At 38.7% G+C, this 12,326-nt stretch overlaps 2 protein-coding genes across 2 annotated transcripts; both read right to left on the bottom strand.

Moving 5' to 3' along the window:
• Window positions 1-3,524: 3,524 nt before the first annotated feature.
• Window positions 3,525-4,507, bottom strand: LOC121650359 (gamma-crystallin M2-like). The gene is made up of 3 exons (XM_042001835.1): window positions 4,214-4,507; window positions 3,884-4,126; window positions 3,525-3,803 (listed from the first exon to the last, which is right to left on the bottom strand). Exons 1-3 carry the CDS (start codon window positions 4,316-4,318, stop codon window positions 3,525-3,527), a joined length of 627 nt encoding a protein of 208 aa, XP_041857769.1. The 5' UTR covers window positions 4,319-4,507.
• Window positions 4,508-7,197: 2,690 nt separating this feature from the next.
• On the bottom strand, window positions 7,198-7,888 carry LOC121650531 (gamma-crystallin M2-like). The gene is made up of 3 exons (XM_042002085.1): window positions 7,880-7,888; window positions 7,557-7,823; window positions 7,198-7,476 (listed from the first exon to the last, which is right to left on the bottom strand). Exons 1-3 carry the CDS (start codon window positions 7,886-7,888, stop codon window positions 7,198-7,200), a joined length of 555 nt encoding a protein of 184 aa, XP_041858019.1.
• Window positions 7,889-12,326: the final 4,438 nt, after the last annotated feature.

Raw genomic sequence — 12,326 nt, 5'->3', positions numbered from 1 at the left:
AATCTAACCAATACAAAACAATACATATGCAGAGGTCATGGGAAGGCAGTTCTTACAAGATGGTAGTCCCATCGGAAAATCACTTTCAAAGCAGCCTATGTTGAGAGGAAAGGAAGTGGTAGTTACATTTTTAATATAATTCATTTCATTTCTGGGTGCCTTTCATGACACTCAAGGCCATCTTACAGTCAAAGATACATGAAATAAATTCAAATACAATGAAATACAATAAGTTCGTTAAAAGAACAAAAGAAAACATTAAAAGTCAACAACAGGACCCAAGAGTTGTTGGATGATCAAAGAGAGCAGCAGTTTGAAGAGAAGAGTCTTAAGTTTGGATCTGAAGAGTGGAAGTGAGTCAATATTGTGGAGGTCAGAGGGAAGTGAGTTCCATAATTGAGGAGCCGAGCAACTGAATGCTCTGCCAGCAAACCAACCGACCGAGGCAGAGAACTCTACCACAGCTACGTCCATCCTCCTTCACCTGGTGAACAAGTCCACGGTGGAAACCGGGAACGCCTCTGAATCTGGTAAGTGTAGGGCCTTTCTCCATAGACATGTTACGGATCGAATGTGAATCATTTTAAACTTATCTCTTCTGTTAGCCATGCTAATCCACTAACAGGGTTAGGGTTTCCTGTACTTTTGTTGGTGTGATGTTTATATTAACTAGTTTTTCGTGCTTTAAAACAGGTGAACTGGAGTCTCATGCAGAGCTGCTGGAATATCTGGAGAAGACAGAGGAGAAACTGCAGGAGGACAGGGAGAAAGTTTACCTCTCATTTGCTGCAAAGCCTGAAAAAAGAATAGCAGAGCATTGATGCATGGTGTCTGTAATAGAGACTACATAAAAAGGTTATTTATTTTCTTCTAATAAAGCCTTTTTAATTCATGGAGTGGTTTAATTGATCAAAAAATACAATTTATGGTATGAAAAGTTGTGTAAACAAGAAATGATATGCCACACAGTTATTGCTCCTCACAGTTAAGATACTCCATAAAACTGACTTGATGTCCCTTCAACACTGGTTGCATTCTCCACCGGTAGCGCCTAGATTGTAATGTTGGACCAGGATACACATTTAATATTGTTTGTCTTCTTCAGAATGGATGACTGTGGTCCGATCACAACAGGGAGGCCTTCGGGGACACACAGAAGTTTTGCAGAAACACCAATGTTTTAAAATACAGAACAATGTATGATCATAACTTAACCGTAGTCGCCGTCATCTGCGTTCGATAAACTTACATCCATGAGCAGATAACTGGTCCATCTGTGGGAGTCTGGGCAAGTTTGGAAGAACAGCAGGACTCAACTCCATGTAAATTTTTGCCTGAGCGCTTCATCCTTTCTTCTCCTCCAGGTGGCATATTCAGTTGCGTTTTAGATGACGTAATGACGCAGCGCCGACTTGGCTCTACCTGGTAGAAAACCGAACAGGTTCGCTGGAAGCACCAGCTAAGCACCAGCTCTAGCACCACCACCGAACCGGCACCGGTTCGTGTTTATTGGAAAAGGAGCCTGGGGGTATTGGCAGCCAGTTGCGCCAGCGTTCACTCCAGCATTATAGAATTCTTTGACTCAAACTGAAATTACCAGTAAAATGCATAAATAAATATATAAATGCCACAATAATTGCATATGTTTGTCAACACCAACATATTAATAGTCTAAACAAATGAGAGGGATTGACTTTCTATCCTATTTAATATATTTTATCTGTATTTTTTTACTTAAAAAAAAAACCCCACAATTATAGCAGACTGGCTGTTTTACTGAATATTTAATGACAGCAGCCTCTGCAGCATCCTTACCCACTGATTCTAGGCCTGTTGAACTGATGTGAGCTGATTTCAGAGACACATTTCACTCCAAGCTGAACTCATACAGATATTTATTTCTTATTTTGTAACCATATTTGATGCTGTACATAAGAAAACAGCTCCAGATGTGATGCCGTGGACTGAGAGATGCTGCTGCGCCCCTTCGCTGGACCATTTCACATATGACTTTGGCAGGCGAAAGGAAAAGTAGTTCCTGCCAACTTGGTATAATTTAAAGAAGATCCTGATATTATAGTTACTTTCCACTGTATTTAGGTTTGTGATAGACTGCATTTTTTTCTTTTACCCCAAATCAGTAAAATATCGATATTCTAACATGAAAATCGATTCTAGAACATGAAATGCTGGTATTGGTAGTATCGATATTTTGGTATCAATCCGCACATCACTAGCATCTTGCTGTTAGCAAGGTAGAAAATACGCTAACAGTAACTGGATTTGTCTGCCACGACAGTACTTGGAATTTTTCTTGGACACAATAAAAATAAGTTACTAATGAAGTATAATAAGAATTCCTTATTCACAATTCTCTGTTTATAAAAACTTTCAACTATCATCTGCTAGCTAGCTGTCTGTTTCTGTTGCTAGCCATTGCCATTCACACCGACCAAGCACAGTAGCTTACACTTGAGGGTTTTAAAGATTATTAAGCCTTCTGTTTTGTACATTGTACAAATACTTTCCCAAGTTTTGAAAAATGTATAATAGTACAAATAATGACTTTCAGTACTTGCAAAACTCTGTAAGTTCTGAAGTATCTTTTCCAGGTTTTGAGTAGAAATATAACCAAGATATAAACAATAAATTTGTTTTTAACTTTACCTTAAAAATTTCATAGCTTGTTTATTAATTTACCTTAAATATAAAAATATATAGTAAATATATATACTTTTCAAAATAAGGTTTATTTGTGCCTGTAATTAAAAAAAACAAAAACAACAACAAAAAAAAAAAATATATATAAAATAATAATAATTTGCATATATAGCATTTATTGCCATTTGATATGTCTGAATTATTGATGGCAAGTAGCAGATTGTGCACAGTTTTTACCATAAAGTGATGACATTGGTCTCAGAGACAGCATCCATCAAATATGATACATTAGGCAATAAAGGATCAAATGTTTTTATACATGTCTATATGACACCTGCCTACCTGCTCTGTCCCATAAAAGACAAATAAGTTAATTATTTCATACTGGATTTAGTACTCTCAGCAATATATATATATATATATATATATATATATATATATATATATATATATATATATTTACTTTTGCCAGGATTATTTGTGCATCCAATGAAATGCGTTTTTGAGTTTCAGATTTTAGCAGTTAGCAGTGGGTAATGACTTATTGGGCTACTGGACCAATTCAAGCAGGCTATACTTAATGATGAGGGGTGGTTTAATTTGGTTTAATTTTATGTTTCTATTTATTTTAATTAGACATGTAAACATGATTCACACGTATAATTTTTGACTGAATATAATCATTTCAGACTAAAACTATTTTCATTGTTAATGTTTGATATAATTCTTCACCATAAAAAGAAAAAGAAAAAAAAAACAAAAAAACAAACCAACACACACACACACACACACACAAAAAAAAACCCCAAAAAGAACAAAGTACTTTTAAATTATTTTATTGGGAGGCAATGCACTGTATACATTTAGTAGTAGGAATCCATGATGCGCCTCATGCTCATGAACCTCATGCCGCTCATGCCCATGTTCATGAAGTTCCTGTACTCTCCAGGCCTGAAGTACATCATCCTGCCTCTGTAGTGGGGCTGCTCGTACATCAGCCAGTGGCCGTCCATCACGTTGCAGGACATGCAGTTGCTCATGCGGTAGCGGTCCATGATATTGTCGCAGTCGTCCATCATCTCATGCATCATACCACCGAAGTTCTCCCTCTCATAGATCCTCATCCTGTAAGATCCTCTGTACTGTAGAAGGAAAAACAAAGAGGTTAGGTGATGGTTTATGATCCAGGAGGAAAATGGTGTGTAGAGATGAGATGTCCTACCATGGGGATCATACGGCAAGACCTGATGCAATCAGACATTCCCATCATGCTCATGTAGTCGGCGTACTCTCCCCTCCTCATGAAGTACTGGTTTCCCATGTAGTTGGTCCGGTCGTAGACCATGAAGCAGCCGCTCTCCACCCTGCAGGAGTGGCACCTGCTCATGTAGGAGGACATGTCGGCACAGTCGTTCATGCACTCATAGTGGCGACCCTGGAAGTTCCTGTCCTCGTAGAAGATGATCTGAAACACAGTGAAGTGTACTGGTAGGAAAAAACAGTCTCAGCTAATTTACTGATAAATTCCATCTATTACAGAAAGATTTTCTACCTTTCCCCTCATGCCCATGCCGGTGTTGCTCATGTTGGCTGCAGTTGAGTTGTTGCTCCCGGTTGCTCCTGGATGCTTTGAGTTGCTGTTGCTCCTGTGCTGCATGGTTTAACCCTTTCCTTTTATACCTGAGCCAAACATAGAGAACCACTAACTCCACCCTCCCTTCATGAAACCTCTAACTCAGCAACTTAATTTTAAGCTCCACAGAATGCAGAGGTTACGTTAATTTTTTCAGTCTTTAGAAAGGCTTTTCTCTTGTTACAAACAGCATGTTGAAAAGTGCTTGTGAATTATGAATGGCCTGGCCCATGTGACTGTTAGGAACTGTGTGGACATGACCTGTATAGTTCATCATGTTTCATGTTGGTGAGCTAAATTGAGGTTTCTTGTTTTACTGGTATGTTACTTTAACTTTACTCTTTTGCTTTTCACATACTTGATAATGACACATAACTATGTGCATGTGGGAAGATATATACATTTCAAATATTTCATTTATTAGGTATACACATACTCAGCTGTTACCTTGTTTTATAAAAGTGATTACGAAATGGATGCTGGGTTTAAAATGTTGAGCTAAACAAGACAATTGGGGAAAAAAATCAGTTTGAGAATGACTTTAAAGTTATAAACATTTAATAAATGTATAAAATGATACAAAATTAATTACTTCATAGCTATTACATCATACAATGTTTGGTTATTAAATAGCACAAGAGTCTGAATTAAATACAAATAAGCATAACAATGTGATGTTGTAAAATAAAAGGCAAACACTGCGTAGCATTATTTTACCCTCCAAAAATCCAACATCAGAAAGTACAAAGAATAAAATGATACCGCTGAGACAGAATATGTCATGAAAGCTTCACGGCTCATGATTTACCTCATTTTAAAGACGTAGATACCTGTCCACTTGAATAAAAGGTGTATTTTACAGGAACCAAATTTACATCACATTTGGTAAAAAATTCTAATTAAACTTGAGGCAAGACATTTTGTGGGAAGAAATACAACAGAGAGTAATTTAATCTTACATAAACAGATGTCATTAGACATTTATTTACCAAGTTGATGAAAATATTAAAAGATTCATTTGTTTATAGCACTGTAGGTAATTACAGTTATATACAGCACCAGTCAAAAGTTTGGACACATTTTCTCAAGAGATCCAATAAGAAAGTGTGTCCAGACTTAATGTAGTCGATGTTGGAGATATTAACCATAAGAACGTGTAACATAGTCTGCAGCAATAACTCCCAGCAGTTAGATTAGATGATCAATTTATAGACCAAAAAGAAGCCAGCTGGCAAACCCGTCTCCTTAAACTGATCTAAGTAGCTGAAAGACAGGCGTTATTGATCATCATGACAGAGAATTGGAAAAAAAAGAAAGAAAGAGAAGCCAACATCCAAAAAAGAGCTTTGGAAAGTCCTTTAAGAAGCCTGGAAAACTTTTCTTGAAGTACAGAAATGATAGAAAGCTTCTCTAAGAGGCTCCAGACTGTGTTGAAGACCAAATATTAAATCTATTTACATTTATGTGCACATTTCATTAAATCACTGCACATGTCGAACAATATAATAATTTTCCAGACTACATTAATTTATTTTTTATGATGTATATTAAACTCTTCTTTTATACTTTTTTTTATCGTATTTTTGTCTGTGTTTAAAATGACATGAGGACTGTACAACTGGAATACTTTTAACTGCCAGTAAACAGATGTAGGTTGTGTAAATGCGGCTGTCCCGAGTAAAGAATATTCATATATGATGATGATACTTTATAATCTATATGAAAAACTGACTAAATAATTTACTTGATGTGACCAAATGTATTCATTAATCAGATAGTGAATATGTGGCTCTTTGAAAGAATAATTTTTATTTATCTATCTTTTATTTTTCCAATTACTGAGTTCAATCAATCTGTCTTTATTATATAGCACTTTTCATACGTCGTGCAGCTCAAAGTGCGGTACAAAAACTAGAAGCACTCAGCGAGCGCAGACCTCCATCAAGCCATTATCATTTTTTCTTGAGAGTGATTGTGGGCATTATTTTTGAGTAAGAAGCTCTAATGACAAAATGATCCCCATCACCCCACAGTGAAGAATCACTTGTTATGTATTCATTTTCTGAGATTTCCTGCAAATTTAATTAAAATTTGTCCATAACCTTTTGAGTTATGTTGCTAACAGACAGACCAACGCTGCTGAATTCCACCTTAGCAGAGTTAAATAAAAAGTCAACCCAACTCCCCCACTGATACAATTAACACCTGTATTATGATAATCTTTATTACAGAACAAATTTGAATTAACAACTGGTTGTCAACGTGGTGGCCAATTCTGCGTGGACTGATGATGGTGTACCGGAGGGAAAGTTTGCAAAGGTCGGGGCAACAAGCACACTTCAGTTCATACTCTGAACAATGTAAACAAATTGTTGAAAGGGTGTGTTTTCGAACTGTCAATGGCACCGGAGTAGGGGTGAAAGGGCCAGCCACATCATCCCACTCTCCTGTTGGGAATTGGGAATATTCTGTGTAAATCTCCACATGATCAGGATCAATATTTACTCTGCTGGTACGGTTCTGACCTCTTTCTTCAATACTGGAAGAGAGGTTGCCACTGCTCTTAAATCATCAGTTCATTCAAGAATTTTAGTAAATGTTTGTTTGTATATTAGAAAAAAAAGCCAGGCTTGTTTTTCTTAATGTTTATAGTCATTAAAGAGACATATTTCAGATTTTTTTTATTAATTGCAAGGATTGTTTGTATAAAACATTTCAACAAGTTATTTTATGTTTATATTTGTGGATAAACTGGTCATGTGACACGTGTTAATTAAATGACTCATGAAGTGGAACATTTTGTCAAAAAGTTTTAATCACTTTTGGATTATTTTGACATAATTTACACAACAGTTTTTACATCATGTCCATGATTTTATTGGGAGGCAATGCGCTGTAAACGTTTAGTAGTAGGAATCCATGATGCGCCTCATGCTCATGAACCTCATGCCGCTCATGCCCATGTTCATGAAGCTCCTGTACTCTCCAGGCCTGAAGTACATCATCCTGCCTCTGTAGTGGGGCTGCTCGTACATCAGCCAGTGGCCGTCCATCACGTTGCAGGACATGCAGTTGCTCATGCGGTAGCGGTCCATGATGTTGTCGCAGTCGTCCATCATCTCATGCATCATACCACCGAAGTTCTCCCTCTCATAGATCCTCATCCTGTAAGATCCTCTGTACTGTAGAAGGAAAAACAAAGAGGTTAGGTGATGGTTTATGATCCAGGAGGAAAATGGTGTGTAGAGATGAGATGTCCTACCATGGGGATCATACGGCAAGACCTGATGCAATCAGACATTCCCATCATGCTCATGTAGTCGGCGTACTCTCCCCTCCTCATGAAGTACTGGTTTCCCATGTAGTTGGGGCGGTCGTAGACCATGAAGCAGCCGCTCTCCACCCTGCAGGAGTGGCACCTGCTCATGTAGGAGGACATGTCGGCGCAGTCGCTCATGCACTCATAGTGGCGACCCTGGAAGTTCCTGTCCTCGTAGAAGATGATCTGAAAAAGATGAAATACAATAAGCTGCAAAGTAACATCCACACATGTAAAGACTGAGAGATGAGGGTGAGTGTGCTTACCTTGCCCATGGTGATGGCGGTGGTGCTAGTTCCTCAGAGAACGGTTGTGCTACACTGATGCTGGTCCTGTTTTAACTGTTCGTTTTATACCTGACCAAACCCAAAGAATCTGTGGCTTCCATTGTGTAAAGCCCTGACCCAGCAACATGGTATAGAGGCCTATGGAGGCTGAGTGGCGTTTGTCACATTTGCATGTGACTGTATCCCCCTAGAAGACTTTAGAATGGATTTTTCCAAATGGAAGTCAGTACAATGAACATTTTCTGAAGTTACAATACACAGTAAAAGACAATAGTCACACTGTACTGCCCTCTGATTAGTAAAGTGAACAATTTATTGTCATGAGTATTCCTTTGTGTGACCACAATAGTCCAACATGCCAGTATATAATATATAATGCACATCTGTATGAGCAAAACATGTTTATCCAGCTGTTTATAGAGAAATGTGCATTAAAAACAAGCTTAAAACCAATTAACATATATGTACTTTGGATGTAAAGTTCTCAAATTTAAATCAATTTCTAGTCTTTTGTTGTTTACTTTGTATTTAAAAAATAAGTCTTTTTGGCTGTAATTACCTTCCTGATGCAGGAATAAAAACAAAAACAAAACAAAACAAACAAACAAACAAACAAAAAAACAAACAAACAAAAAAAGGACCACAATTTTTCCACATACACTATATTTCTTCTACAGACATGTACAATCATGGTTTACATTTATTTTTTAATCTTATTTGGCTTTTTATTTATATTAATTTATTCTATGAACATATCTGTGAAATAATCTTCTCATATTTATTTACTGACTCTATTAAAACAAAGCTGCATCATTTTCTTTTCTTGCTTATCAGTGAGGCAAACTTAGCAGTTACAACGTATGTGTGTAATTTGAAATTTTTACAATATATTTATTTATTGTTCAGTGAGCTGCAGTGCATTGGATGACTCAATAATAGCCACTGAAATGGCTAATTTACAAATATATTACCCTCACCCAACCATATACTGGGAAACAGCCTTAAAATAGGTGTCCACTGTAGTGGACACTAAGCATGACAGCATGCATGAAAGGGTGAAAGTCTACTTATCTAAAATGATAACCCTTGATATGTTAAAAAAAAAACAAAAAAAACACTGTATATCTTATCTCAATCTAGTCTGACACCACTATGAACACTTTTAAGTTTATTTGCTTCCCTGTTAAGACAGTTTTTCTTTATTATATGATTTTTATCTTGTTTATATATGTCATGGTTTATGGTCCTTAGTTTCTGTTTCCTTTGTGTCTAGTGTTGGTTTTTTGTCTTATTTTGTAGAGTTGAACCATTGTATGTTCTGTTTTCTTTACTTCCTGCTGAGAGTGCACACAAAAATGTGGCGTACGCTCTTTGTCACGGCAAAGTTCAGATGTATCAAGAGTGAATGACCTTGGAAACGTGCTGTGCCTCACGCCAATGCTGGGAAACTGGTATAACAAATAAATGTGAAAAGTCCTCAGACTGAGTGATGTGCACTGATGAACAATGACCACACCCACGTGTCTGCAGTTACATGAGTGGCTGTAAAAGCTGCACAATGTGGTGCAGAAAATATCATTAAAATCAACATCTGTGTTAGCAGTGTTAGAAGATGTAAATGGTGCAACATGACGAGAGATTGTGTTCAGAGACCAAAAGGATTCATGGCACATGATGACAACTGGCTCATCAGCCGCTTTAGGTTTCCAGTCCTCTTGGAACTGTACGCAGAGCTGCGACCGGCCTTTGAGCGAGGAGTCATGGTGCTGACCATACTGTGGTTCCTAGCAACTGGGGAGCTGGCAGACCGATCGGGACTGTGTCAGTCGACCCTGAGTCGAACCAGGCCGGCCGTGTGGGACAGAACTATCCAGATGTCAACCACGTATATCAAATTCCCACAATGCAGCTGAACAGGTTGACATTAAAGCACAATTTGCAGCAACAGCCGGTTTTCCTGATGTACTTGGAGCTATCGACTGCACACACACTGCTATAAAAGCGCCATCACATAATAAATGTGTATGTCAACATTACCATACCATCAACATACAGATCATATGTGATCACATGCAGGTAGCCAACATGGTGGCACGGAGGCCTGGTTCAGCGCATGACTCATACATTCTGGGTTTCAGCATGGTTGGGAGCAGATAACAAGCTGATGATGATGAGCATTGAGCATGAACCCCACATGCTATCCCGTCTTTACAGCATCATTGCTGTTTATTTTTGCCAGTTAAACTACAGCTTAAGATCTTTCTAACAAGCCCGGGGTTATTAACAAGGGTACTTTCAGGCTCATGTGAATATGATTTGCATATTCAAATGTGGTTGTGTGCACAGGGAGGAGTCGGGTACTCAACATGTGCGCTCAATTCCACATTGATTGGGATGTACAAAGAAAACGTGCTTAGATTCATACATCTGGATTTTTTTGTACGTACAACATTTTCTGAATTTGAGTGTACGCCATGTTTCAGTGGGAAATCCACACAAGTCTTTGTACACAAGGCCCCAGGTCTTTATTTACTGATTGCTCCACCTGATCCTCGTTAGTTCTCCTCCTCAGTGTAAAAATACCCAGTGGTTTATTTTGGTCTCTGCTAGGTCATCATCAATGCTGTGTCTTACCTCCTCTTTGTAGGGGTTCCCACCAGTCTGGTTTTGTTTCTCTTTTTATTCAGTGGTTGGTTTTGTGTTCCTGTAACCTGCTGTAGTTGTGTCTTTGCTGTGGTTTATTAAATTATCACCTGCTTGGTCCTGCATTTTTGGGTCATATCCCCAAACCCACACTACCCCATGACAGTATGACCTGGCCAACCATGGACCCAGAGGATGTCAGCAGGTATGAGGAGTTGTACCTGGCCACAAAGACTTATGATGGTTGTATGGCAGGACCGTACTTTATATAGGAACAGATGCAGCAGTCAAGAAAGTTGTTGACATGTTAACTGCTGAAACCCTGATACCTCGACCTTCCAGGTGCAGCTGAATTGTTGACTGAGAGAGTACTTCGGTGCCTCATTTGAAATCTGCCAGTCAACCAACCCAACCCACATCTAGTTCCCAGTCCACCGACCCTCAGCTCAAAAACATCCTGCTTGGCTCTTCAGTCTCTGCATATCTGGCTCTCCTACCTTTGTGGGGTCTGGTGTTGTGGTTTCCAAGGAGGTCTGGTTTGACACCCCACATCCAGATTCGTAGAAAATGAACCATGACCCTCTTTCTCTGCAATCATATAAGCAGAGACGCTCCAGGAGGAGGCAAGGCAAAGGACTACATCCCCATGTCGTCTCCTGAGCCCTTGTGGCATCACATACGTCAATTCCTAGACCTGAGCCTGCATCCCAGCCCTGGTCCACGCCGCCTGCATCCCAGCCCTGGTCCACGCTGCCTGCACCTCAGCCCTGGTCCACGCCGCCTGCATCCCAGCCCTGGTCCACGCCGCCTGCATCCCAGCCCTGGTCCACGCCGCCTGCATCTCAGCCCTGGTCAAGTTCGTAAGCAGAATCTTGCAAGAAAAAAAACTGGCAACATAATTTATTTAAAAGCAAAACTTATTATATATACTACTACTATTCTAACAAATCTTAATATGTAGTTTAATTATTTTAAGTTTTTTTAAATTGAACATAATAAAATATTAAATAGTAGTATAATAAACCATAATGAACAAGAACCTGCGTTAAACCAGTAAAATATTAATATATGCAAGTAATACATAACTTTAACACTTGCAGCATCATCCTGACATCTGATAGGCTACATAATCATGTGATGTGGTAGACACGTAGTAAACTGTGGCTGCTTTTTCTCAGTGATATCCCCATTTTCAAATATCGAATCTGTTGCTCGAAACAGGAACCTTCTCGCCGTGAGGCGACAGTTCTGACCACCACACCACCATGTGGCTGCAGTTGTAGTTTATTCATGTAAAGGCAAACAATGAACATTGTTCCTTCATTTAAACATAGCGGAAGAAACTATTTAGCTAAAAACCTTTAAATTACATTATAAAGTAGTCTATTAGATCCTGTTATCTGCTAGGATTATAGAGTATAATTAACGTTTGTGCCAGAGGCCCTGTGTGCAGGACATAAATACAAATAAATAAGTATTTTACACAGTTTCCCTTCCAAGTACTGTAACAATAGGAACTATTGTTATAGCTAAGTAGTAGCAGAGCAGATGTTGCTGTATGGACAGGGTAAAGGGTGACACACAGGAAGTGTACAAGCATGAGTGTGAGCACATGTGTCCTAGTGTGCCTCTAGAGAGAGAGTGGCGCCACCGGAAGCTGAAAACACTTGCCGATCACGTGGTCCATGTAGCCTCCGAAAGTTCCAGAAAGTGCTTGGCGGCCAATACAAAATAATAAGAAAACTACGATAATCAGTAAATAATGATCAATGAAGGCTTTGCT

Source organism: Melanotaenia boesemani, chromosome 12, assembly GCF_017639745.1.
Source record: "Melanotaenia boesemani isolate fMelBoe1 chromosome 12, fMelBoe1.pri, whole genome shotgun sequence".
NCBI classification, from domain to species: Eukaryota; Metazoa; Chordata; class Actinopteri; order Atheriniformes; family Melanotaeniidae; genus Melanotaenia; species Melanotaenia boesemani.
Note: the sequence above shows the minus strand (reverse complement) of the source record. Positions and strands in the feature narration are given on the sequence as shown.

What these genes read in the sequence shown, in the direction of transcription:
- LOC121650359 (XM_042001835.1), bottom strand. Translation starts at nt 4,318, where the DNA reads ATGCAGCACAGGAGCAACAGCAACTCAAAGCATCCAGGAGCAACCGGG. An exon ending in GCATGGGCATGAGGGGAAAG is followed by an intron (nt 4,127 to 4,213) that starts GTAGAAAATCTT and finishes ACTGTGTTTCAG; the next exon opens with ATCATCTTCTACGAGGACAG. An exon ending in CTTGCCGTATGATCCCCATG is followed by an intron (nt 3,804 to 3,883) that starts GTAGGACATCTC and finishes TTCCTTCTACAG; the next exon opens with TACAGAGGATCTTACAGGAT.
- LOC121650531 (XM_042002085.1), bottom strand. An exon ending in CTTGCCGTATGATCCCCATG is followed by an intron (nt 7,477 to 7,556) that starts GTAGGACATCTC and finishes TTCCTTCTACAG; the next exon opens with TACAGAGGATCTTACAGGAT.